Below are 24,192 nucleotides of genomic sequence, written 5' to 3'. Positions count from 1 at the left end.
AAAAAAAAAAAAAAAAAAAAAAAAAACAGAGTGAAAAAGGCAGAAAAGGGACAGTCAGACGCGGAGAGCCAAGAGGCTCCCAGGGGGTAGTCAGGTAGTCAGGCTGGGAATGAGGCTGGAAGGAGAGTCCCAGGAGCCAGGGCAGGAACACCTCCCAAGCCTGGGGGAAACCCTCACCAGTAAGGTGTCCCAATGAAAGACAGGCGTCTAGCCAGCGTCGCCCCAATCTGGGCCGAGATCCCAAAGTCAGCTGGAGACAGAGGGAGAGATACAGCATGTCAATACCCCTGGGTGCCAGTTAGCTCCCTGTCACACCCGGCAGCCACACTCACCCAGTCGGACCTCCCCAGCATCGTTGATGAGGATATTGGCTCCCTGGACACAAGAGGAAGGATGCGATGCTGTCAGAGACCCCCTTTCCAGCCACTGCTGCCCCATCGCCTGTTCCTGCACTCCACAGGGCAAGCTACCCTATCCCTGAGCCCCCCAAAAGCCACTCCCCCCTCCCGGGCTCCACCCCTAGTGTCACCTTCACCCCCAGACCACCTTGATGTCCCGGTGTATCTTCTTCTGTGAGTGCAGGTAGGCCAGCCCCTGGGGAGGAGGCAGACAAGGGGGCTGGGAATGCCTGCGGGATGAAGCAAGCCCCGCCCCCAGGGCCCCCCAGGCCTCTCCTCACCTGGAGCACTTCCCGGCAGACATAGCTGATCTGGAGCTCTGAGAGGGAGCCAGTCACTGCAAAGGTCACCCCGGCCAGGCCAGGTGTTGGACAGGGAGCCAGGAAGTGGGGGTGGAGTTGGGGGTTCCCTGGCTCCACCTACCCACACCATCTGAGAGAGTGCCCAAGAGGGAGGGGGCACAGGACGGGACAGGTGGGAGGGGAGAGGGAGGCCCAAGGGAGGCCGAGGGTGGGGGGGGCTGGAAGGTCACAAGGCTGGGAGAGAGATTGTGATGCATGGACACAGGCCAGAGGGAGATAGTCACTGGATATTATTTACGTCTACTGTGTACATCTAAGGACACAGTCGTGACCAAAAGACACATCCCTGCCCTCATGGAGAGAACGTTCCAGTGGGGGAGACAGATGATAAGCAAGTAAAACACACAGCACATAGGGCTGGGCCTGTGGTTTGGTGGTAGAGCACTTGCCAAGCATGTGCCAGGCCCTGGCTTCAATCCCCAGCACCAGTGGGGAAATTTTTACATATGTGCACATGGGTATGCACCCATATATGCACCCAACACAAACAATAAACAGGAAAACAGAGCAATAAAAGATAACAGGAAATATGTGTAGGAAAGACTATGACATTTTACACCACGTTGTCATAAAGCTACGAAAGTGACAGCGGGGGACATGAGGGACCTCCTCAGAGGGAGAAGAGGAATAGCAAGGGCAGGGATGGGGGGTGGGTAGGACGGTTTCTGGGGCTGAAAAATGGCCAAGTGGGGGGACAGAGCAGGGAGGAGAAAAGCCATCGGAGAAAGGCCGGTCGGCTTGGGTGGACCAGGGCCAGGGCAAAGGCCATGAAGAGTTGGGGCTTCAGAGGGACACGGGAGCCCTGGGAGGCCTCCCAACAGGAGAGTGACGTGACTGCCTGCAAAATGAGGAATGGCAGAGAGCGACAGAGACAGAGAGAAACATGGACAGAGCCAAACTGAGACACAGAAAGAGCCAGGCAGAGACCAAACGTGGTATGACAGACATTTTGAAAGAGAGAGACATTGGAGGGGTAAAGAGGGGACAATAGAGACAAGAGATAGGGGAGGCACAGAAACCAGGCCTGAGAGACCTGTTGCGTGAGTCACTTCCTCTCTGTGGGCCTCAGTTTCCCCCTCTTTGGAGGGTTTTTTCTTTTGCGGTGCTGGGGACGGAACCCCGGGCCTCCATACACCAGACAAGCCTCTACCCGTGAGCTACCCTCCAGCCCCCTGAGAGCTGCTTAATTAGGTCCTTCGTTTTCTGACCTTTGAGGTCTTGAGCTAGAGGGAATCAGGGAATCATGGAGGACAGAAGCAAACTCAGAAATTCAGAGAGGAGTAGCTCAGTGGGAGAGCACTTGCCCAGCACGCATCAGGCCCTGGGTTCCCTGCGCACCACCACCAAAAAAAAAAAAAAAAGTAGGAGAAGAAGGAAAAAAGAGAGAAAGGTGATGACCATCAGAGGCTCACCCACCCCATCCTCAAATTTTCTGAGACTAAAAGGCAGGCTGAGGAAGAGAACCAGAAATCCATTCACTCATTTGATGAGACATCGAGGGAAGGAGGACGGGGGCGGGGGGGGGTGTCGTCACTGCATACAGAAAGACTGAGCCTGGACAGCAGGGTCCCCACCTGCTCAGTCACCACAGGCTCCTCAGCATCCTCCAGGCCAGGCCCAGGACAGGGAGGGGCTTGTTGCATGAAACGTGGAACAGGAAGACAGTTCCCAGGAACACAAACACTGAGACACTGAACAGGAAAGCTGGATTTGAAGGGTCAAGGGGGCCTAGATCCCTTGTCCCTCCTCTAACCTTGGTAGATGTCCTGGAGAGAGCCAGCCCCACAGAATTCCATGCAGATCCAGAGCTTCTGCAACCTATGAAAGTTCAAGAGTAACTATATTATTATTTATAGGAGAGAGCCCCTGGTACACTGTCTTGTTCTAGTTCAATTAGAACTTGAACGTACGGGTGTCATCTGTCTCCCCTTGCCCACCAGAGTAAGACTGTTTCATTCCCATTTTACAGAGAAGGAAATTGGGGGTCAGACAGGAAATCTGTTTTCTGGACAATTCCATTTGGACCTAAGTCTTTGGGCTTCAAATCCAGGGCACCCTTCTGCTGTCCTAGGCTTTCTGAGAAGACAGAGCTGAGATGCAGGTTGTGGAGGCTTGGATGGGACAGACAGGCCCAGGGTGTCAGATCTGGGGAACTGAGGTCATTATTGGAGCAGCAGAGACATTATTTTGGAGGTCAGAGAATTTAGGGGTTCATATTAAAGGAGAAGAATAAAACTGGGGAACCCAAGGGGCAGAATGATGAGAGACTTATTTGAAGGCAGTTGATTTCAGATATGGTTAATACGAAGGGATCAATTTGGGGGACCCTGAGTCAGAAATGGGAGTTCTGGATTTGGAATTAAGTTAGGAGTGACCTGGTCAGAGACTTTGGTCTGGGGATCAACCTAGGGAGTGCTCCAATTAAAAGTGGGAGTCCAAGATTGTAGTCTAGGGTATCTGGGTCAAAGTGGAAGTTAGGACAGGAGATGAGGTTAGCGGGTGTCTAATCAGAAGTGAAGACTCTGAGTTAGGGGCTGGGCTGGGTCCCTGAGGTTAATCACCAGAGGTAACTGCCATGGTAGGCCACGATGTTGGCATGCCGGCAAGTTTTCAACATGAGGATTTCCTTCTGAAGGGTGGACACATCATCATCTGCAAGGAGAGGCAGGAGAAAAAGGTGGCTTCAGACAGAGAGTCACTGGAAGGGAACGGGACCCCCCCAGCTGGTGGGGGTGGGTTAGGGAAGGAGTTTCTGGGTCCCCTCTCACCAGGCTCCATCTTCACCATCTTCAGTGCTACCAGGTCTCCGGACACCTTGTCTCGAGCCTGGAAAAGGGGAAGTTGGCTCTCAGGCGCCTCCATCACTGAGTCCTTCTCAATATCCCTCCACAAGGCCAAGGACTGCGACCCTCTTGCACCCTATCCCTTATTGATTCTCAACCTAAAGATCACTGGTTTGAGGATGATGGAGACCAAGGGGCTTCCTCACCTTGAAGACTTCCCCATAGGTGCCGCCACCCAGCCGTTGCAGCAGGTCATAATGGTCCCGGGGATCCTTGTTAAAGATGTCGGGGTCCACGAGCTCCATCCCTGGAGGCCTGAGCTAGGCCTGCGCCCAGGGGCCAGCAGGGCCTCAGGGCTGGAGCTAGGAGCGCTGGCACCTCCCTCCCTCCCCACAAGCCCTGCTCCCGCCTTGCCTCTGAGGGCTGTGGCCTTCCCCCTCCCCACTCTCGCTTCCTGCCCTAGCTGCAGAACTGTGCAACGGGCTCCACCCCCCTGTCCCCTGGGCCCTCAGATCCTGGGGACCCATGGGACCCCCCTTTTCACCTCTATGGCCCAGGGCTGGATGTAAATAAGATGCAAACAGTCTTGATTCTACTGAGGGCACCCCCTGCTCCCGTTCTGGGTGGGGCTACAAACCATAGTGGAACTCTGCTGGGTGCTTGAAAGTTTGACCACAAAGCAGAGGTTGCAGGTCTGCATAGGAAGGCTACATAGCTCACATGCTGTTCACCTTTAAAGTACATGCATTTAAAAGTGTCAGCTCCTGCATGCCCATGGCGGTGCAGGGGCAGTGCACATGCCTGAATACCCGTGTGTACACATATGTATGTCCTCACAGCACATACACTCACTCATTCCTGGTACATGTCTGTGCATTCACGCCTGCAGTGCACAGAATCAGTACACAAACAATTCATGACGGCACACATGGCGCGGTCGCCTCTGTCCCCAGTCTGGAGCCTAACGGAGACTGGGCTCGATCCCTAATTTCCCGGCAGAGCACAATAGCTTTATGGTTCCATACTCATGGAATTGGGGTGGAAGGTGGGGACAAGGGTCCAGGACTTGAAACTGGGGAGGTCTGCAAGCTGGATCCGGCCTCCGGGGCCCAAGCCTGAGGCAAGAAGGATTTTCAAGAGCATTTCCATAGGGAGTTGGCCATGGCTCAAATGGAGGGCTACTATGTTTGTGAGATTACGGTGAGCAACTCAACGTGCGCGCGCGCCGTCGGAAGCTCGGTCTCCTTTCCGAAAAATTCGTGCACGCGCGCGTCCCAGGCTTGGGACTGGGTCCTGCAAACCCGGGAAAGCTTAGCCCCGCCTAGTGCCCCAGAGCAAGCGCCTGCGCTTTGCGGTAGACTAAGCTTTTTCTCACGCTGTTGGCTCTCTCCGCCGGGTGGAGCGAGTGCGCACGCGCCAATTACGCCTTCTGGGAAGAAATCACGTGGCAGCCGGAAAGCGTGGCAGCTGCCGGAAGAGCCTTCCCCTTCTTCGTTGTCCGGCTCTGGAGCGAGAGCAATGACGTAGTTTCCGTTTCCACTACCTCTTCCTCTTCCGGTCCTCGCGGGTGCTGCTCCGGGCTGGTGTTCGACTCCGGCGGTGGTTGTGGAAGGCGCCCGGAGTCATGGCCATGTTTGAGCAAATGAGAGCGAACGTGGGCAAGTTGCTCAAGGGTATCGACAGGTCGGAGCTCGGTCGGAGGGAGCGCTGTAGCCAAGCGGGGTGGAGATTTCCGGAGACCGCAAGGGGTGGTCCGAGTTCTGGGCTTGCCTTGGCCGGGATTTCTCCGTCTTTCGGCATGTGGGGAGGTCGTCCTGGAGGAGGTGTTGAAGAGAAAGGCACCGGAAAGGCCTAACAAGAGAGCCTGTCGCCCACGCATCTCTTTGATTACTTTAAAGTTTCCCCTCCTCTCCCTCGGCCGTCCCTCTTTCAGCCCCCCGCAGTTTCCTCTACCAGCTCCTCGGTCTCAGTGCCCGAGCGTTTCTTTCTCCTCTGCCCCTCATGTCATTCATTCAACACTGTTTACCGACCTTCGTTGTGTTAGTGCTCAGTAGTGTTAGAAACCAGAGGCGACCAAGACAGCCACAAGTCATGCTTTCATGAACTGAGTTCTCCTTCCAGAGGGGACACCAGCAACAAGCACTGACAGCCAGGAGTGCTCAAGGCTAGGCAGGGGAAAGCAAAGGCCCAAATCTTCAGGGCTGATATAGAGGAAGCTAGGCACCCACCCCGGCAGGAGAGGATGGTTTGGACTGGTGGGAGCTTGACAGGGTTGGGTAGCAGAGAATTTCAGAAGACTATGTATACAGGCAACAGTGACTGCCTGGCAAGTTGGGAAACGTGCTAGACAAGCCCCAGGGCTCCAGTGGGGTTTAGAGCTCAGGCAAGAGGTGTGGGTTATGGACAGGTTTTATTAGAGGTTATAAAGCTGACTTGCTATTTGGGTAGAGCCAGTGGCCAGGACCAGATTCAGAGGGGAAAGGAAGGAGAAGCAGATTACAGTGGTCCCTTGGCCCTACAAAGGGACTGGCCTCGGCTCCTGTCTCCTCTTTATTCACCCACTTCAGTTCTCCTCTAGGTACAATCCAGAGAACCTGGCCACCCTGGAGCGCTATGTGGAGACCCAGGCCAAGGAGAATGCCTATGATCTGGAAGCCAACTTGGCTGTCCTGAAATTGTGAGTGTCCTGTCCCTATCCCCATGCTGTTGGCTGGCTAGCAGGGTTCCATTCCCAGTATGGGGCATGGCAGTAGGGGTGTCTGGAATAGCCTGCAGGATGTGGCTTCTCTTTGGTGTGCAAGACTAGCAAGCCAAGGAAGATGAGACATTTGGGGTGAGGGAAGTTTAAAAAAAAATTAGTTGCAAAACACATACAAGGTAGTACATAAAACACACTTAGTTTAACGGATGTGAATGAACACCCAGGTTTCCATTGTTCGTGTTGTGTAACTGTTGGAAGCACCATAGGCCCTTTGTCCATATGCTCTGTCCCAACCAAACCCCCACCTTTGGTAACCATTGTCATAGTCTCATGGTGTGGCTTTGCATGGTTGTTTTCCACACATGCTTGCATCTGGATCCACTTAGCTCAGTTTTGCTTGCTTTGACCTTGACAGGTCCATAATCATACAGCAGGGCCCCTTTTGCACCTAGTACCTTCCACCAAGCGTTGGGTTTGTGACACCCATCCATTTGTGTGTGTGTGTGTGGTTGCAGTTTATTGTCATTGTTGTGTAGTGTTCCACTGTGTGACTGTCCTAATGGCCTAATGATCTGTTCCTTGTTGATGGATACTTGGGTTCTTCTCCCTCAGGTGATTTTTTTTCTTTTTTTTGACAACTATCAGCTTCTAATTTTTGTAGATGACATAACTTTAGCTTTCCTGGCTGTAAAATGGAGAGACCACTTATATTCGTGGGTGGTTTAGGTTGTTACTGGTGATTGCCACTTGTGAACGAGTGCTCGCCACGTGTCGGCTGCTGTGCTGCGGATGCAGGCACGAGCCCACTGCTGGGCCGTCCTGGGAGGCTGATATGGGTTCATCTTCTTTTTGTTTGTTTTTACACCAGGAATTGAACCCAGGGCTCACAGGCTAAGCACACACACTACCGCTGAGCTACACCTTCAGTTTTGTCCTCTATTGAAAGAAAACTGAAGCACAGAGAATTTGAAATAGGCAGTCCAAGGCCAGGCAGTGGGAGCTGGGAGAGGGAGCCTGGGGCGGAGCCATAACCACTGCTCCACATTGTTCCTTCTAGCCTTGATTCATTTACTTTTATTTATTTATTTATTTATTTATTTTTGACCACTGAGAATTGAAACCAGGGGTGCTCTTCTACTAGCCCTTTTTATTTTTTATTTTGTGACATTAGAATTTTACTAAGTTGCTGGGGCTGAACTTGAACTTGTCGTCCTCCTGTCTTAGCCTCCAGAGTTGCTGGGATCATAGGCATGAGCTCCGTGCCAAGCTTGCTTCTAGCCTCATTTCTTTGTGAGGCTCGTGGCTGTGTCTGCCCTGTGGGGTGGTGCCGGGTTTCTGTTCTCGTGACTAAAAGGCTCAGGGGTCACTCTAGTTAAACTGGGCTGCACGAAATAACCACACAAGAGACACAAATACCTTTTTCTTTGGGGTTGCTGTGACGGCTCCTCTGACCTTAAGGGTCCGCAGAAAAAGAGAGAGAGAGCACGCGCTGACCCCTTTTATTGAGGAGAAGCTATTCAAATGAGGCAAGGGGTCAGGTTTCAGGGGCTGAGTATCTTCATGATGTCCACTGTCAGCAGGTTGACTGACACCTGGGTAGGCCACACCCAAGGGCACAGTAAGAGGAGGGGACACACACAAGGCACTTCCATGGAAGATTCTATCCTAAACAGGGCAAGGGGTTATATTACAAAGGAACAGGTGAGCATAGCTTCACCCAAGGGGCTGTAGCAAGACACACCCATTTCTGTGACTGAGCGCCTCAGCACCCAGCTGGGGAGTGTAACTCAGTCACCGGTAAGGTTGGCCTCCCACAGGGTGGTTGTGAGGATCAACTATCCCCATCTCCAGAGCAGGCAGAGTTGCTCAGGGAGGTTAGCCAGAAAATGTGGTTGGGGTTGGAGCCCAGGCAGGTTTGACCCCAGGCTCCAGACTAAAGCAGTGGCCTCCTGCCTGGCACTTGGTGAAGTTTGGGGGGTTGGAGTTGTCACCACTGTTGTATATCTTATTCCCTTCTTAGGTACCAGTTCAACCCAGCCTTCTTTCAGACCACCGTCACTGCCCAGATCCTGTTGAAGGCCCTCACCAACCTGCCCCACACAGACTTCACCCTGTGCAAGTGCATGATCGACCAGGCACACGTATCCTTTGGTTGGGAGTGGAGGTGGGAGGCAGAGCCTGCAGAGTGGTCTGTGAGTTCAGACTCAGCTGCTGGGCAGGGCTGGGACATTGCCATGACTGAGATGGGCCCTGCCCTCGTGAAGCTCTCATAGTCCAGTGAGGTGACAGGCAGGTCCCCCATCAGTGACAGGCTGGAGCTGTCAGGGGCAGGGTGAGTGAAGCCAGCAGAGGCACCTGGCCCTGACTGGAGGGAACCCGTGAAAGCTAGGTGGATGGGCAGTGAGGGCGATCCCGGAAAGGCCTAAAGGAATGAAAGAGCTCCTTGCTGTCCTTTAGAGACAGAAGAAGCAGCGGGACCTAGGACAGCACAGATTTCAGTGGAATGCAGCCAGGGTCCAGGGCACGTGAAGAGCTGTACAGCCGCAGGCTGCTGTGGTCAGATTTATGCCAGCTGCATAGAGGACACTGGGTGAGAGGCAGGAGGGCCTGGCCGGGCTCACAAAGAACTGTATTGTCAGCTCTGAGCGCAGGAACTTAATGTACATGTATCCTTAGGAATGTCGAGTGGAAATAACACCCTTGCACTGGTTGGTGTCTGCTCCGGGGCTTGGCCAGGTGAGCTTCAGCTTACATTTGATCACTGGACAAACTCAGCAGAATCCCCAACCCCTGCCTGGCGAGGCAGGTGGACCCGTGGGCCCAGCCCTCATACTCGCCTGCTCATCGGTTGTTGAGCCAAGAGATGGCAGATGACTCATTGAACTTACTCTGGTAGCTGAGTCTAAAGTGTCCATAAGATGTGTCCATAAGCCTTGACTGGATCCCAGTATGTGGCAGACCACAGTTTACTGTGTTGTCCCCACTGTTGGACCCTTGGGTTGTTTCTCACCTTTGAATCTTACAAACAGGGCTACAGTGGCAGGGTGGCTTGTGCCTATAATCCCAGCATCTTGGGAGGCTGAGGCATGAGGATCACAAGTTTGAGACCAGCCTCAGGAACTTAAGCCCTGAGCAACTTAGTGAACCTCTGTCTTCAGTAAAAAGGCTTGGGGATGCCAGTGCCCCTGGTTTAATCCCCAGTACCAAAAAGGAAAACAAGAAACAGTGCTTCCGTAACACCCTTTCTTCTCCATACATCCACAGCAAAAATAAGATGGCCTCGATTCCCTGTTCTGTTTCTGAGCTGTCTTTGGTAGAAGGGGATGGCTGAGGGGAGAGGGTGACCAGGATTTAGTCATGCAGGCTCCAGGACCTTTTTCCTTAATGCTTCCTTCTGCTAGCAAGAAGAGCGGCCCATCAGGCAGATTTTGTACCTCGGGGACCTGCTGGAGACCTGCCATTTCCAGGCCTTCTGGGTAAAGAGGGGCCCAGGGCAGGGTGGTGGCTGGCCCTGTGGTGCACATTTGTTGCTTGTCTGCTTGGCGAAGGGCCCTGTCCTCAGCGCTTGTCCTCACGGAGCCAGGTCTCAGATGGCCCCTGTGCCCACAAGGCTTGGCCTGAGCCTGTCCCCTTTTCCTGTCCTTCCACTGGGCCTTCTAGTACAGTTCCTCGGTCGTTAGCAGAAGTCCTCCAGCTCCTCACCTGCTCTCAGTGCCCGCCCCTCTTTCCTGTGGCATCCAGAGCTCAGCCCTCACAAACAGCCTCCAAGTGGGAGGCTAGGTCGCCTCCTTGCTCCTCACTGCGTCTCCCAGAGCCGGTTCCCTGCTCCTCAAAATCGCCGCTCCAAGTTCTGAGGCTCCCATCTTCCCTGCCTTGTTGGTAGCAGCCCTCTGGGTGACTGCGCCTCATTTCTTAAAGAATCTAGTCCTTCTCACTGCCCCTCCTACTGCTCCTGATTCTGCAATGTTTGAAAACCCACACAGGCTACCCACTGACACCAGCCTCTAGGTTCCATGATCTATTTTAGGTTTTATATATATATATATATATATTTAGTTGTTGATGGACCTTCATTTCACTCATTTATTTATATGTGGTGCTGAGAATCCAACCCAGTGCCTCCTCCATGCTGGGCAACGCTCTGCCATGAGCCCCAGCCCGCCGTGACCTCTTGTCCTCCTGGCTCATCTTCTGTCTGAGAGGAGCTGTGGTCATGGCTGTGCCAGCTCTTCTCAGCATGCAGAGCCTCTGAGGAGGTTTGAAGTGGGAATGCGGGTGTGACCCGGGCTTTAGGATTCTGAGGGGCTACCCAGGAGGTGCCACATGGAGCAGAGCCTGGGAGCCGCTGCCTTTGACTTGTCCTGACCAACGATTGCTCCTGAATTCACTCCACCCCCCGGCCACCTCCTCCAGCCCCAGCTCACCCTGTGAGTTCTCCCACCGACACCTGGGCCTGACCAGTGCTCTGGGCCTGCTTGGGCTGCTCAGGTTCTGCTCCCTTCTCTGAAATGGCCACCTACCCTGCGCAGCCGCATCTGAAATGATGAATGGCTGAGAGAAACGCCAGGGGCGCATGACTCCTGGGAAGGCACGGATCCTCAGACCTTCCGAGTGACCGTTCCTGCCCCGGTTCCTTTCCTGGGCTCGAGGACCTCCCTTCACACGTCCCCTTCTCACCCCTTTCCCACCTCAGCTCATGGTCTGGTTTCTTGTCTTGTGAGAAATAGAAATAGAGCGGAGCAGAGCTCACGTGTTTTCCCAGACCCTGACGCCAGAGTGACTTAGTGCGTAACTGCTGTTTCAGCAGGTGAAGTGGCTGAGGCGACCCTCCTCTAAAGCATGAGGACCCCTTCCCCTTGCCACACCAGCCCTTCCCGACTCCTCAAACAAGAACCTGCCCTTCCTGGGTTGTTTATTTTCAGACAGGGTCTCACTGAGTTGGCAGGGTGCCCTTGAGCTTGGAACCCTCCTGGCCCAGACTCCCGGGTTGCTGGGGTTAGAGGCATGTGCCACCGTACCCAGCTCTTCCCTGGTTTTAAAACCAAAAATCCCTAGCAAGCCTCCTGCGTGCCGGGTCTTCGTGGCCCCGTGCGTTCCCGCAGCGCTGGCCAGAGCAGTGCTGAGGTGGTTTAAGGCCTTGGCCTGCTTCGTCCAGAGCAAGGTCATGGAAGTTTCAGACAATTCTCTGCTGAAAACAAACAAAATGAAAAGTCCCCTGTCTCAGGAAACTCATTTCAAATAAGTGAGTCAGTCCCGGGGGTCACCTGCTTGTGGGAGAGACTCCTGTGCTCCGAGCCTCCTTCACCCCTGTTCACGCGACCCCGCTCTAGTCAACCCACTCAGGCCTTTGTCACCTCACGCCCACCCCCAGTGTGCACACATGCCCTTGAAGCTGCGTGTCACTGGGTCCGGTAAGCCAGCGCCAGGCCTGTGTCACCCACCCTGTCAGCTGTCCCTGGCACTGGTGGTTGCACTCCTCTCCCTGGAACCCTTGTCATCTGGCTCCCAGTACAGCATCCTCCTGGTTTTCCTCCTGCCTCATGGCTGCTCCTCCCTTCTCAGGGTTTGTGGGGCTCTTCTTTTCTCCCACTCCTGTTGGAGGAAGCCCTCAATGAAGAAGTGACATTTGAGCAAAAACCTGCAGGAGGGCCAGCTGTGGAGGAGGAAAGTTCCAGACAAACAGCAATGCAAAAGGCCTGAGGCGGGGAGGGGTGTTGGGAGCAGCGAGGAGGTGCCTGCGAGTGAGTGGGGGGTGGGTGGGGTGAGCGAGCACCCTGTGGGCCTCCTGGGCCTATGACAACGGCCAGGACAGGTAAGGAGTATAGGTAGCTACCCTGTGTCTGGCTTCTTCCTGGATCATTTCTCGGCTGAGTCCTCCTGGTCTCCATGTCTGGAATGGGCCTAAGAACAGTGACATCACACATGTTGCATGTGGCGGGGTGGCAGTGTGTAGGTCAGTGCTCGCGTGTTGGTGGCTGCTGCCATCCTTAGGGACACTGACACTGTGCTTGCCGTCCCTCCCCTGCAGCAAGCCCTGGATGAAAACATGGACCTCTTGGAAGGTATAACTGGCTTTGAAGACTCTGTCCGGAAGTGTAAGTCCTTTTCTGAGCCTGGGCTCTGTACGGTGAGGGCTGGGGAGTGGCGACGGTCCCTCTCCATCATTCCCTCTCATCCACAGTTATCTGCCACGTCGTGGGCATCACATACCAGCACATTGACCGCTGGTTGCTGGCCGAGATGCTCGGGGATCTGACAGGTAAGACCTCTGGGTCCCTTGTGTCAATCTGGGGGATTGGGGGTGGTCGGGGCAGTGGGCTTCCGCCAACTCCAGCCTCTCTGGGTCATTACTGGAGGTGCAGCCCAGGGAGGACGCGGGGCCTGGTGTTGGTGGTTCCCTTCCTCGGGGACACCCTGTGCCACTCAGTCCCTCTGTATCCACTGGTCGAGTGCCAACTTTGTGCCAGATTTTGTTTAGATTCTGGTCACGTGACAATGAACAAAACAGAAGGGCTCAGGTTCGTTTTCAAGGAGGGAGCATGTGTGTGTCCGGTGGCCATTCATGCTGCAGAGGACAGCAGCCTGCTCTCGGGGCAGCTGAGAGCAGACTGGACAAGGGGCTCGGGAGCAGCGGCCTGCCTGTCGTTCACAGGGCAGCCTGGGCACTGTGGGCCAAAGCAGAGTGACTGGGTACAGAGGGGTCGTGAGGGCAGAGAGGTGGTTAGAGGGGCATCTGCAGCCCGTGCAGGGTCTCAGGATGAGTGTCTCCTTGTTCTTGAATGAAATAACCATAGATAGGAACCTCTGAGCAGGGAGCCGTGATCAGATCGATGTTTTTAAAAGATCCCCCCAAAAATGCAGGAAGGGAAGGTACGAAACTAAGGGGGTGATCACATCTGGGAGAGGAGGCAGGGGCAGGGAAGAGAGGTGAGGGTGGGTTGAGTCTTGGGAGAATCTTCTTGTGGAATTTTTGCCTTTAGATGTAGGTTGTGTGTGTCTTTTTTTTTTTTTCCCCAGTGGGAGCTAATTTTGCTGGACATTTTATGTTTGGCACATGCTAAATGCATCAGATAGGTGTTTTGCATATTTAAAAGTAAAATTAAAATTTGGGTGTTGTGGTGGGCACCTGTAGTCCCGGCTACTTGAGAGGCTGGGGTATCATCCTTTGAAGCCAGTCCAGGCAACATAGCAAGGCACAGTCTCTTAAAAAAAAAAAAATGCTGGAAGTAGTGGCCCACACCTGTAATCTCAGTGACTTGGGAGGCTGAGGCAGTAGGATCGAAAGTTCAAGGCCAGCCTCAGCAATTTAGTGAGACTCTAAGCAACTTAGTGAGACCCTGTTACACACACACATAAAAAAGTGGCTCAGTGGTTAAGCACCCGTGAGTTCAATCCCTGGTACCCCCCCCCACCGCCCCACAAGAAAAAGAATATGAAACACAATTTGGGATTTAATATAAGGAGGATTAGGTGAATCTATCAAAACACTAATAGTTCCACAGAAATCATTTAACATAATTGAACCCCACTGTAGCAGCACCTGTACCAGCATATTTTCTTTTTATGGTGCTGGTGGTTTAAACCAGAAGAACCTTTCCATTGAGCTTCACCAACCCTTCTTTATTTTAATTTGAGGTGGACTCGCTGTGTTAACGAGGCTGGCTTTCAAACTTGTGATCTTCCTGCCTCAGCCTCCCCAGCCACTGGGACTAGTATGCCTCACCGTACTGGTGTATTTTCTTAGGGCCCAAAAGACTTATTGTTAGTGATGATGATATAGTTTTGCAACCATTTTGTCTATTCTGTGGCAAAAAGCAGATAAGTAAATATACTGCTCTTATTAAGAACCAGGACTGGCCCTGGGAGAGAAGGGCCAGACAGGAAAGAAGTGAAGACAGAAATCTCCAATGGGAAGGAGGCAGGGCTGAGGGCGTCCTCTGGCTGCTGTGTAGGGAATGAGCCACAAAAGGGCAGGGTGGCAGCAAGGAGACCCACCTGGCTTCTCTGCTGGCCAGAGATGGCAGGCCTGGCCAGGCAAGGAGGGAGCCCTGGCCTGGTAGCCTTGATTCCCGTGCCTCCCACACCCCATGTTACTGTGGGGTCCAGCTGGCTCACACCGTTTGTGCTCCTCGCAGACAATCAGCTAAAGGTGTGGATGAGCAAGTACGGCTGGAGCGCCGACGAGTCGGGGCAGATCTTCATCTGTAGCCAAGAGGAGAGCATTAAGCCCAAGAACATTGTGGAAAAGATTGACTTTGACAGTGAGTAGTGGCCCAGGGTCTCGGCTGTGGGGCTCAGGGGGCATCCTTTGACAGACACTGGAATGGGGCCCCAAAACCCAGGTAGAGCTGTTCTTGTCCAGGGCCGGAGAACTCATGTCTGCCACGCTCCTTTGATCTGTCCAGGGGCTGCCCACCCAGCGAGGCACGGCCACATGATGCCAGCTGGCCTTCCTTGGTGCATGCAGGTGACTCCACACCTGCTGGCCCCAGGGGCTGTGTCCCTTTGGCTTTCCCTTGTCTCTGGGGTTCTGGGGGCCTCCCAGGCAGGCTCTTGAGTCAGGTGAGCTGAGTGGAAATCTGGGGTCTCTACTGAACAGCAAACTTGGGGCGACCTGACCGCTTGTGCCTCTATTTTCTTATGTAAAAAATGGGACGACAGGGCTGGGTTGTGGCTCAGTGGTAGAGCGCTCGCCTAGCATAGGCAAGGCCCTGGTTCCATCCTCAGACCACATAAACAAAGACAGCTATCGTGTCCATCTGCAACTAAAAAAAATTCTTTAAATGGAGGTGACAGCAACAATAATTAGGAAAAACACTGTCGTTTTTTACACTTAAGCCATTTGCTCCTCACATCAGCCCTCTTATAATTGGCTGAGCAACATTGTGACTTTCACCTTGCTCACCCCACGCACAGGAGGCGAGGTAGCAGAGAGCCAGGCATTCAGTCCAGAGCGTGTTAAGTTCGTCACCGCCAATACACACACACACGAGGAACAGCCTCATCTGTGCAGAGCACGGGGGCTGCTTTCTTGGGCCCGAGTCTCCTCCCAGCTCCTACATGTGCTTCCGTTGGTTTAGCCATGGGAGTTGGTACAGTGTGGCTTCTCCATACCAACCCGCTAATTTGGAACTGAATGAAGTGGGATTGAGTGACCGCCCTCTCTGTGCCCGCGATCGGGGACCCTCACCTCTTAAGGTGATGCACCACTGGGTTGGAGTCTGAAGATCCAGGCTGAAGTTCGTGTGGTGGGGAGCCACAGGCTGTGCAGTGTGTGGAGAGCACACGGTAAATACCGCGACAGCGACACCCCAATGATATCAGGCGTGGTTCCAAGCACTTTTTTTTTTTTTTTTTTTTTTTTTGGGGTACCGGGATTGAACTCAGGGGCACTTGACCACTGAGTCACATCCCAGCCCTATTTTGTATTTTATTAGAGACAGGGTCTCACTGAGTTGTTTAGTACTTCACTTTGCTGAGGCTGGTTTTGAACTCACGATCCTCAAGAGGCGTGCACCACTGCATCCAGCCCACAAGGACTTCTTTTAACGTGATAGTCCTGTTGAATAGGCCCTTCTTTTTTTGTAGATGGACACAATACTTTTATTTATTTTATGTGGTGCTGAGACTTGAACCCAGTGCCTCACAAATGCTAGGCAAGCGCTCTGCCAATGAGCTACAGTTCTAGCCCAAGGATAGGCCCTTCTTACAGATGGGGAAACTGCTGCACAGAGATGTTATGTAACTTGCCCAAAGTCACCCAGCTGTTAATAGTCGAGCTGGGGTTTTAACCTAGGCCTCTCTGCTTCACAGTCCTGTTTTGTTTTCTTTTGTTTCTTTCTTTTTTTTTTTTAAGGTTTATTTTTTTAGTTGTAGGTGGACACATTATTTATTTTTTTGTGGTGCTGAGCATCAAACCCAGGGCCTCGCACGTGCTAGGTGAGCGCTCTGCCTCTAAGCTGGAACCCCAAACCCAGAAGATGACTGTGATCTGCCCCTGAAGGAGTAGTGGCGCCGGGGTGGTAGCTGGAAGTTTGCCTCCCTTGGTTCCCAGGTTGACCCCGGTGTCCTTTCTTTTCTCAACAGGTGTGTCCAGCATCATGGCCTCCTCCCAGTGACTGCCAACATTTAATAAAGATGTGTTGACCTAGCCCTGCCCTGCCGCCTCCCTGTATGCTTCCTGTCTCTGCCTGGCCCTCCAGGGGGAGGCCTCTGCCCTGCCTGCAACCTGTGGCCTTCCTCCTCTTTTCTTACCTCCCTTTTCTCCCCCCTTGACTTCCTCCCTGGCCCCACCCCAGCAGCGAGCTGGCCACCCACCCCCACCTTCCTGACCTGTCAGGTCTCTGTGGGGAGGGCGAGGTGAGTCAGCCAGGAGGGGAGGGTGTGCGTGGCTGTGGGCGCCCAGCCCTGCAGCCCAGGGAAGCTCTCTCTCCACATCCTGGCTGGCTCTGCGCCCTTGGGCCAGTGCCCTGTCTAATCCCCAATTTCCTCATCTGGAAGAATGTGCCCTCTGCTGGCCTCGGGCGGGACTCAGGCGCTCTCTCCAGTGAAGGTCTTAAGCCAGGGCCCGCGGTCTTGCTGGGAGAGCGGGAGCCAGTGTTCATTTCAGACTCAGAAAGGGTTTGTCACCAAGGTTGCAAACTATTCCTCAGCACCTTCTGTGGGGAGAGACTTCATCAGACATTTGGGACTTGCTCCTCAGAGCAAAGTGTCAGAGCCAGGCAGTCATCCTCCCCAGTCATGTCACTTAATCCCTAGCAGAGTGACTTTCATTCTCGCGGAACACACAGGCGTTGCAGGTATTCTGGCAGTGACCAGCCGCCCTGAGCCTGTCCTGGGGAGGTGGAGGAACTAAAATTCCGTGGTGGTGATCCAGCCTCAGGGGAGACACAGAGCCATCTTGCCTGTGAGCTTTGCCTGCAGAGAGGCAGCAGGGCACCAGTGCTTGGCTACCAGGCCCTCTGCATTTCTCCTAGGGCCCTGTCCTGGGGAGCGAGGGTGGGGCTGGCACCTTTGCCCCAGGTTCCAGACCTGTGCAGGCACCAGGAACTAGGAAGTGTCCTGACCCTGGGGACACAGTGAACGTTTGCTTATGCAACTTGTGGAGCCAGGAGGGGGATGAAAGAGGACTGGGAGGTACCCCCACCCACAAGACAGTGCAGATTATTCAGATACCCCTTCTGTGTGGGGACAGTCACCAGGCACCTACTTGGCAGGTGCCATCATGTAGGAGACATGTAAATCTGGCCATGGCCACTCTGCATGAGGAGAACGAAGGACCTTGCCGTCTGACGTGGTTAACACCTGTAATCCCAGTGACAGAAGGCTGAAGCTGGAGGATCACAAGTCAAGGCCAGCCTCAGCAATTTAGTGAGGCCCACAGCAATTTAACAGATTTTAAAAGATAATTAGGGCTGGGGATGTATTTTAGTGGTACAGCACCCCTCGGTTCAGTCCCTAGTACAAAAAAAAAAAAAAAGGAATGACCTTCGGAAGCTGTGTCAGGCCTGCTCTCACTCCACCTCCACGGGGCGTCTTCTGAGCAGCTGATAGTAGCTAAAGACTGCCTGGGCTCAGACTCAAGCCTCGTGGCTTTGGGCATGTTGGTTCATCTCTCCCGTGCCTCAGTTCTATGCCTGGGGTTTGTGCCCCTTCTCAAGTTGTGAATTAACGCCTCCAAAGAGTTCAGGACAGACTTGGCACCTAGGAGAGATCATAAACATATCGCTCTCTCCAAATTCCATTCTGGTGATTGTTCCTGTGTCTGCTTTGGCTCGGGGCTGCTGTTCTAGCTGCAACAGTGGCGTGGAGGCTGGGCCCTGTGGTCCACCTCTAATCCCAGCAGTCTGGGAAGCTGAGGCAGGATTATAAGTGCAAGGCCATCTGGGCAATTTAGTGAGACCCTGTGTCAAAGGGTTCGGGCACACCTGTAGTCCCAGTGGCTCAGGAGGCTGAAGGAGGATTGCAAGTTCAAAGCCAGCCTCAGCAAAACGGAGGCACTAAGCAACTCAGTGAGACCCTCGCTAAATTCAAAATAGGGCTAGGGATGTGGCTCAGTGGTCAGGGAGCCCCTAAGTTCAACCCTGGTTAAAAAAAAAAGTGGGGTTGTATTCAGTAGAGAACCATGGATTTGATCCCTGATATTGCAATAACGATGACAATGGCAAAAAATTGTTTTTTACAGGAGCTGGGAGTGTAGCTCAGTGGTAGAGTACAGGCTTGGCATGTATGAGGCCTAAGGTTTGGTCCTCAGCACCAAAAAAGCCACACAGCAATGGTTATGGAACAGCATTAGTTCTGACTGAAGTCTCAGTGGTATAGAAATGGAAAACTAAAGCCCCTTCTGGCCCCTTGGATCCCCCCTCCCTGGGACCTTTAGACATGCCAGCTGTTACCACTACACTGTCCGCAGATGGCTGCCAGGTGTAGCCTCAAGGCCGGCAATCAGAGGACCTCACTGGCTGGGGTCACCTGCTCCAGCTCTGGGCCTTTGGTCTGGGAGGTTTCAGTATCCACCATGAGCAGGTAGGGAGAGACTGGTGGCTCTGCACCTGAGGGACATCCCTGTCCCCGACCTTCCTCACCAAGATCGGTGCCAGAGTCCTGAGTCCAAATGAGGCAGGTGGAGGCTGCCCCGCCCCAGCCCAGCTTGGGGAGCAGCAAAAAGGCCTGGGAGCTTCGGCCAGGTGCTGCATCCCCTGGGAAAACAAGCCGCAATTGGGGCTGCTTACTGTTGGTGTCCTTCACATGCCTGTGGGACAGGGGAACAGGATCCCTGAAGCTCCTATACCTGGGGAAGCCCCGTCTTCTAATCCCTATCCCCAAGTAATTGGACTTGGACAGAATCCCTTCCTATCACACAGTATATGTTCATTGGTGCTGGGAATTGAACTTGGGCACTTGACTGCTGAGCTACATCCCTAGTCCTTTTTATTTTTTATTTTGAGACAGGGTCTTGCTAAGTTGCTGAGGGTCTCATTAAATTGCTGAGGCTGGCCTCATACTTGCGATCCTCCCGCCTCAGCCTCCCAAATGACTGAGTTTACAAGGCATGTGCCACCACACTCAGCTCATTTTCAGTTCTTTGTTGTAGTTTAACTCAAATACCTCACCTTCCCAACAGCCATTCCCCTCATTTCCTTCCTACTTCAATAAAGTTCACACTTGGTTGCATACTTCCCTGTTTGCTCAGGTCCCAAACCTGGAAGCTGCCCTGATTCTCCCAACAAAGCCAAATATGTGGCAGTAAAATAAGCTTCACTTTCCCAGATCTTTCCATGTCTCCCTCTATGGCATTGTGCTCTGGCCCTAGTCCTGTCCAGCTCCATCCTGATATTACAGCAGCCCCCTCACTGGGCTCTCTGTGCCTGAACTTCTCCACTCTGTGGCCCTCATGCAGCCAAAGGGCCTCGTGAACAGCTGAATAACATCCCAGCCTCTTACTGAAAATCTCATCTTCCCATTGCATTTAGAATAAAATTCTGGGATAAGGGTCTAATTCACTGGTAGAGCACTTGCCCATCATGTGAGAGGCCCTGGATTCCATCCCCAGCACCACTTAAAAAAAAAAAAATCAAATTCTACACCATGCTTTAAGCCCATTCATTCAGAACTCCTACTCCACCAGACACTGCTTCAGGGACCAGGCATACAGCAGGGACCAAAACAAGACCTGCTCCCTTGTGGGCTGTTATTCTTGGGGAAGAAATGCACAAGATACAAGGCGGGGAATATGTCGGGTGGTGTGTAGATGGTGAGGTACTGTAGACAAAGGTGCAGGAGGGTTGAACCTCCTGCTCGAACATACAAGGCAAGTGCTCTACCCCTGGCTCACCCCCCAGCCCCAGGATGCCATTTTACATAAAGTGGTCAGGGAAGCGCTTGCAGAGGAGGAAACATTTCTGCAGAGACCTGCAGAAGGGGTACCATAGGCCACGAAGATCTAGAATCTGGGGAAAGTGTGTCAGGCAGTGGTAACAACGTGTCACCAAGTATAAAGGCTTTGAGGCTGAGGGTGGAGCCTGGCATGTTGGAGGAACAGCAAGGTCAGCAAGCTAGGGGGAGAGGGAGGTGAGCTAGGAGCTGTGGGGACCAGGACACGGAAGACACAGGTCTGGCTGAAGCCCCAGGACTTTGAACTGTTACAAAATCTGGGCTGGGCCAGGCAGGGCCCCGCAGGCTCCTCTGCGTCTTTTCCTCCTTTCCTTGACTTTTGCTTTTCCTCTGAGTGTGGGTTCTGAGCAAAGGAGGGAGGGACATGATCTGACTCAGGCTCTCAGGGCATCACTTGGCTCCTTACAGGAAAGAGCATATGAGGATGCGGGCTGGGGGCTGGGTACAGGGAGGAGACTGCTGCAGAGGTCCAAAGGAAGATGAGTGAGGGTGGACAGAACCAGGATAGGGCTCTGAAGTGGATGGGTTCTGCGTGTACATTGAAAATGTAATGACAAAATTTCCCGGAGAACTGTCTGCAGGTAGGACAGGAGAGTGAGAGATGACTGTAAGGCTTTTGCTAAATAGCCAGAAAGATGGAGACGCCATTAACTGAGGACTGCAGGGTGATCTGGTTTGGGGGGCAGATCAATTCAACTCAGGAGCACAGTTCCCCCCGCCCCGCCACCAGTATTGGGGATTGAACCCAGTGGGGTTTTACCATGGAGCTACATCCCCAGCCCTTTTTAACTTTTATTTTTAAATATTTATTTATTTAGAGACAGAGTCTTGCTAAGTTGCTCAGGCTGGCTTTGATTTTGCAATCTTCCTGCCTCAGCCTCCTGAGTTGCTGGGATAACAGGTGTGCACTATTTATATTTGAGATGCCTGTTAATGTGGCAATATCATTTTTTTTGGGGGGGGGGGCTTACCAGGGATTGGATTCAGGGACACTCAACTATTGAGTCACATCCCCAGCCCATTTTTATATTTTATTTAGAGATAGGGCCTCACTGAGTTGCTTAGAGCCTCACTGTTGCTGAGGCTGGCTTTGAACTTGTGATCCTCTACCCTCAGCCTCCTGAGCTATTGGGATTACAGATGTGCACCATCACCCCCAGCTGCAATATCATTTATCTGTATTTGTTTGCTTATTTATTGTTGCCCTCCCCACTATAATGATAGCCACTTGAGAACTGACCAGGCATATCATGCTCTTCCCTATATGGTCAGAGGCCAAGAACAGTATGTGGTAAGAGTAGGTTTTCATTAATTGTTTGTTGAATGAATAATGAAGGTAGCCAAGCCCAAAAAATCCTCTACCTTCCCACTTTGCTGGTACCTATTCCAGTCTAACTTCCATGTCCATTTTGTAAAGCCTTGAGGTCCTTGTGCAAATGCCATCCTTTGCTAGATGTGGGGGCACAGGCCTGTGAGTCCAGCAAATCAGAAGGCTGAGGCTGGAGGATCACAAGTTTGAGGTCAGCTTGGGCAATTTAGTTAGACCCTACGTCAAAATGAAATGAAAAATGAACTGGGGATATAGCTCAGTATTAAAGTGCCCTGGGTTCAATCCCCAGTGCCACAAAACAGACAAACGTGTGGCTTCTCTGTGAAACCTACCCTGAGTACTTCATTTACATTTAGTTTATGTTTGACTTTTGGCCACAATGTTGGAATATACTATATACTTTTTTTCCTTCCTGGTACTGGGATTGAACCCAGGGCCTCCCACATGCTTGGCAAGCGCTCTACCACTGATCTATATCCTCAGCACCCCACATCACCTTTATAAAAAATAAAAACAAATTTTTTTTTTGTTTGTTTTGGTTACTGGAAATTGAACTCAGGGACTTTTGACCACTGAGCCACAACGCCAGCCCCTATTATTTTTTATTTTGAGACAGCGTCTCTCTGAGTTGCTTGGTGCCTCGCCAAATTGCTGAGGCTGCCTGTGAACTTGGGATCCTCCTGCCTCAGCCTGCGGAGTAGCTGGGGTTACTGGAGAGCGCCATCGCACTATGCACATTTTCTTAACGTTTCGTTCCGTCTTTAGTGCCGAGGCATAAAACACGGCCTGGCACACAGCAGGCGTTCGATAAACACTTGTTGTGTTCGGCGTTGCCCAACGGGGAATACGTTCTCAACCCCGAACGGTGAAGAACCGATGATTCATTCATGACTCTGGCCCCGCCCACAACGCGAATGACGTGCGCGCTCACGTACTCGAGTGGAGGAGCAGGTGGACTGCGCAGGCGCCGAGCTCCGGGTGGGTGGTATCAATTCATCAGGTGCGCGCGCGCGGGAGGGCGGCGGCGGCGGCGGCTCGGTACGCAGGCGCGGCGGGCAGTGCGCAGGCGCCGGCGGAGGGCGGGCTGAAGCAGCTGAAGCAGCAGCAGCAGCAGCGGCGGAGGCTCGGGCATAGGNCGGGGGCAATGGTGCTGGCGGCGGGGGTGGCATGGGCGACTACATGGCCCAGGAGGACGACTGGGACCGAGACCTGCTGTTGGACCCGGCCTGGGAGAAACAGCAGCGCAAGGTGCGCGGCCCTCGGGCCGGACGGGCTGGAGGGGGGCTTCCTGGGGGGGATGGGAAGGGGACTGGAGGTCCTGGAGGGAATTGGGGGGTCTGTGATGGGAATTGGGGGTGCTGAAAAGGAATTGGCGGGCCCAGGAAGGGCTTTGGAGTCCCAAAGAGGAATCTTAAAGCTTGAGGAAGGAATTGGGAATCTGCAAAAATTGGCGCCGGGGTAGGGAATATGGGAATCTGCAAAAAGGAATCTGGAAGCCTAGGAAGAATCGGAGGGTCTGGGCGGGGAATTGGAACCTGGGCGAGGACCGGGGAAGCTGAAATGGAATTGGGACCTGAGGCAGGACTGCAGGGTCGCAGAATGGATTGGGAGGGCTAAGGGGAGACATGGGGCCTGGGAAGGGAATGCCTGGGCCAGACTAGAATGTGGGACCCGGGAGCCCGAGTGTGGAGGGGATTATTCGGAGCGCCCAAAGTCAGAAGATTGGAATGGGGGGAGCTTTAGGGTGAGGGAGTTCTAAAGGACACCAAGAACCAGGAAGTCTGAAGATAGAGTGGGGGGACCCAGAAAGGGACTGTGAGGTGTGAAGAATTGGGGGAGGATTAGGGAGTCTGGGGAGACTCAAGGCTAAGCAAGAAAGGTGTGAAAAGACACGGATATGGGATGTGAGGGTGGATAGGAGCGCTGAGGAGGTCTGGGGGGACTGGGGACTAGGGTACTAGGGTGCTCAGGGGAGGAGTTAGGGGCTTGTGAATAAGACGTTTTTGAAGGGGGTGAGATTTATTTGGGGTACCCCATTCTAAAGGGAAGAGGAAGACAACTGAAAGGGGAGTTGATGGAAGGGAAAGCCATGGGGGACACAGGGAGGATTTTGGAGCATTGGTGGGAGGCTGAAAAGCCCAGTCCTGGGTTGGAAAGCCTGGCTTGATGGGGTCTGGGCTATGTGAGGACGGTGGGAGGGACCGTGAGCTGGAATGGCGGATGGTGGGAGGGAGGTGAGTTTAGGAAAATGAAAGTCTCCTTAGGATGATGGATAAACTGAGGAAGGAATGGGGGAACAGGTTGGGGAGAAGAGAGTGTCCCCAGAATTGTGTCTTTTTTGACAGGGTTGGGGAGGACAGGTGAAGGAATCCCATAGTGAGTGTGTTTTGGGGTGTGGAAACAACTTAGGGGGGCCCTCAGTAGTGAAAGGGAGGTCAGAAGTAAGTAGGAGGCCGGGAAGGTGTTGGTGTGTGGGGTGGATAATCAGCGTGGCTGAGAGGGGGAGCTCTTAGTGACATAAGAGGTTTGAGTGTGTGCAGGGAGAGCTAAAGAAAGAAGGTGCCGAGTGGGCGGCCTGGGGAGGGGGCTGCTCAGCAGTGTCGCTGGGAAGAAGGCGGGAGGTACTCGAATTTAGAAGCTTTTAATGTGTCCTGGAGGCCTGGGCTTTCTTTCCAGGTTTCTTGCTGATGTCTCTGTGGCCTTGGGCAAGACCCCCCCCCCCCCC

The 24,192-nt window shown here is 53.3% G+C and overlaps 3 protein-coding genes and 1 non-coding gene across 12 annotated transcripts in view; 3 read left to right on the top strand and 1 right to left on the bottom strand.

The window, feature by feature from the left end:
• Window positions 1-3,975, bottom strand: part of Map4k1 (mitogen-activated protein kinase kinase kinase kinase 1) — a 15,657-nt gene extending 11,682 nt beyond the window's left edge. Inside the window, exons 1-8 of the mRNA XM_048791252.1 lie at window positions 3,750-3,975; window positions 3,529-3,586; window positions 3,322-3,412; window positions 2,514-2,578; window positions 680-735; window positions 547-594; window positions 333-375; window positions 177-250 (exon numbers count right to left, since the gene is read on the bottom strand). Of these exons, the coding sequence (XP_048647209.1) occupies window positions 177-250; window positions 333-375; window positions 547-594; window positions 680-735; window positions 2,514-2,578; window positions 3,322-3,412; window positions 3,529-3,586; window positions 3,750-3,848 (534 nt within the window). The 5' untranslated portion in view covers window positions 3,849-3,975. The remainder of the gene's footprint in view (window positions 1-176; window positions 251-332; window positions 376-546; window positions 595-679; window positions 736-2,513; window positions 2,579-3,321; window positions 3,413-3,528; window positions 3,587-3,749) is intronic.
• The window catches only part of Actn4 (actinin alpha 4), a 92,709-nt gene continuing 68,656 nt past the window's right edge, over window positions 140-24,192 (top strand). For 4 of the 6 annotated variants that reach the window (XM_048790935.1, XM_048790933.1, XM_048790934.1 and 1 more), the window contains exons 1-3: window positions 140-185; window positions 16,537-16,545; window positions 22,604-22,715. In XM_048790935.1, coding sequence (XP_048646892.1) covers window positions 22,635-22,715 — 81 coding nt within the window. In that variant the 5' untranslated portion in view covers window positions 140-185; window positions 16,537-16,545; window positions 22,604-22,634. The remainder of the gene's footprint in view (window positions 186-16,536; window positions 16,546-22,603; window positions 22,716-24,192) is intronic. The other 2 variants (XM_015496892.2, XM_015496893.2) reach the window with 2 other exon arrangements.
• Window positions 5,002-16,394, top strand: Eif3k (eukaryotic translation initiation factor 3 subunit K). Of its 4 annotated transcripts, none has more exons than XM_015496894.2 (8): window positions 5,002-5,226; window positions 6,122-6,220; window positions 8,265-8,385; window positions 9,646-9,720; window positions 12,273-12,339; window positions 12,426-12,503; window positions 14,380-14,505; window positions 16,331-16,394. In XM_015496894.2, the coding sequence occupies exons 1-8, from the start codon at window positions 5,168-5,170 to the stop codon at window positions 16,360-16,362; spliced, it is 657 nt and encodes a 218-aa protein (XP_015352380.1). In that variant the 5' UTR covers window positions 5,002-5,167; the 3' UTR covers window positions 16,363-16,394. The 4 variants fall into 4 exon arrangements, with proteins under 4 accessions (XP_015352380.1, XP_015352381.1, XP_048646895.1 ...); XM_015496895.2 differs by having other exon boundaries at window positions 5,070-5,216; window positions 6,111-6,220; XM_048790938.1 differs by having other exon boundaries at window positions 5,096-5,226; window positions 6,111-6,220.
• On the top strand, window positions 11,297-11,427 carry LOC125612682. Its single transcript, XR_007343162.1, has one exon. It is a non-coding gene; the product is annotated as a small nucleolar RNA SNORA9 (small nucleolar RNA).

The sequence above is a fragment of the Marmota marmota genome, unplaced genomic scaffold (genome assembly GCF_001458135.2).
Source record: "Marmota marmota marmota unplaced genomic scaffold, marMar, whole genome shotgun sequence".
In the NCBI taxonomy this organism is placed as follows: Eukaryota; Metazoa; Chordata; class Mammalia; order Rodentia; family Sciuridae; genus Marmota; species Marmota marmota.
This window is presented reverse-complemented; position numbering and strand designations above follow the sequence as displayed.

Coding starts and splice junctions, on each gene's coding strand:
- Eif3k (XM_015496894.2), top strand. CDS start 5,168: ATGGCCATGTTTGAGCAAATGAGAGCGAACGTGGGCAAGTTGCTCAAG. Junction 12,504..14,379: donor GATGCTCGGGGATCTGACAG/GTAAGACCTCTG, acceptor TGCTCCTCGCAG/ACAATCAGCTAAAGGTGTGG. Junction 14,506..16,330: donor GGAAAAGATTGACTTTGACA/GTGAGTAGTGGC, acceptor TTTTCTCAACAG/GTGTGTCCAGCATCATGGCC.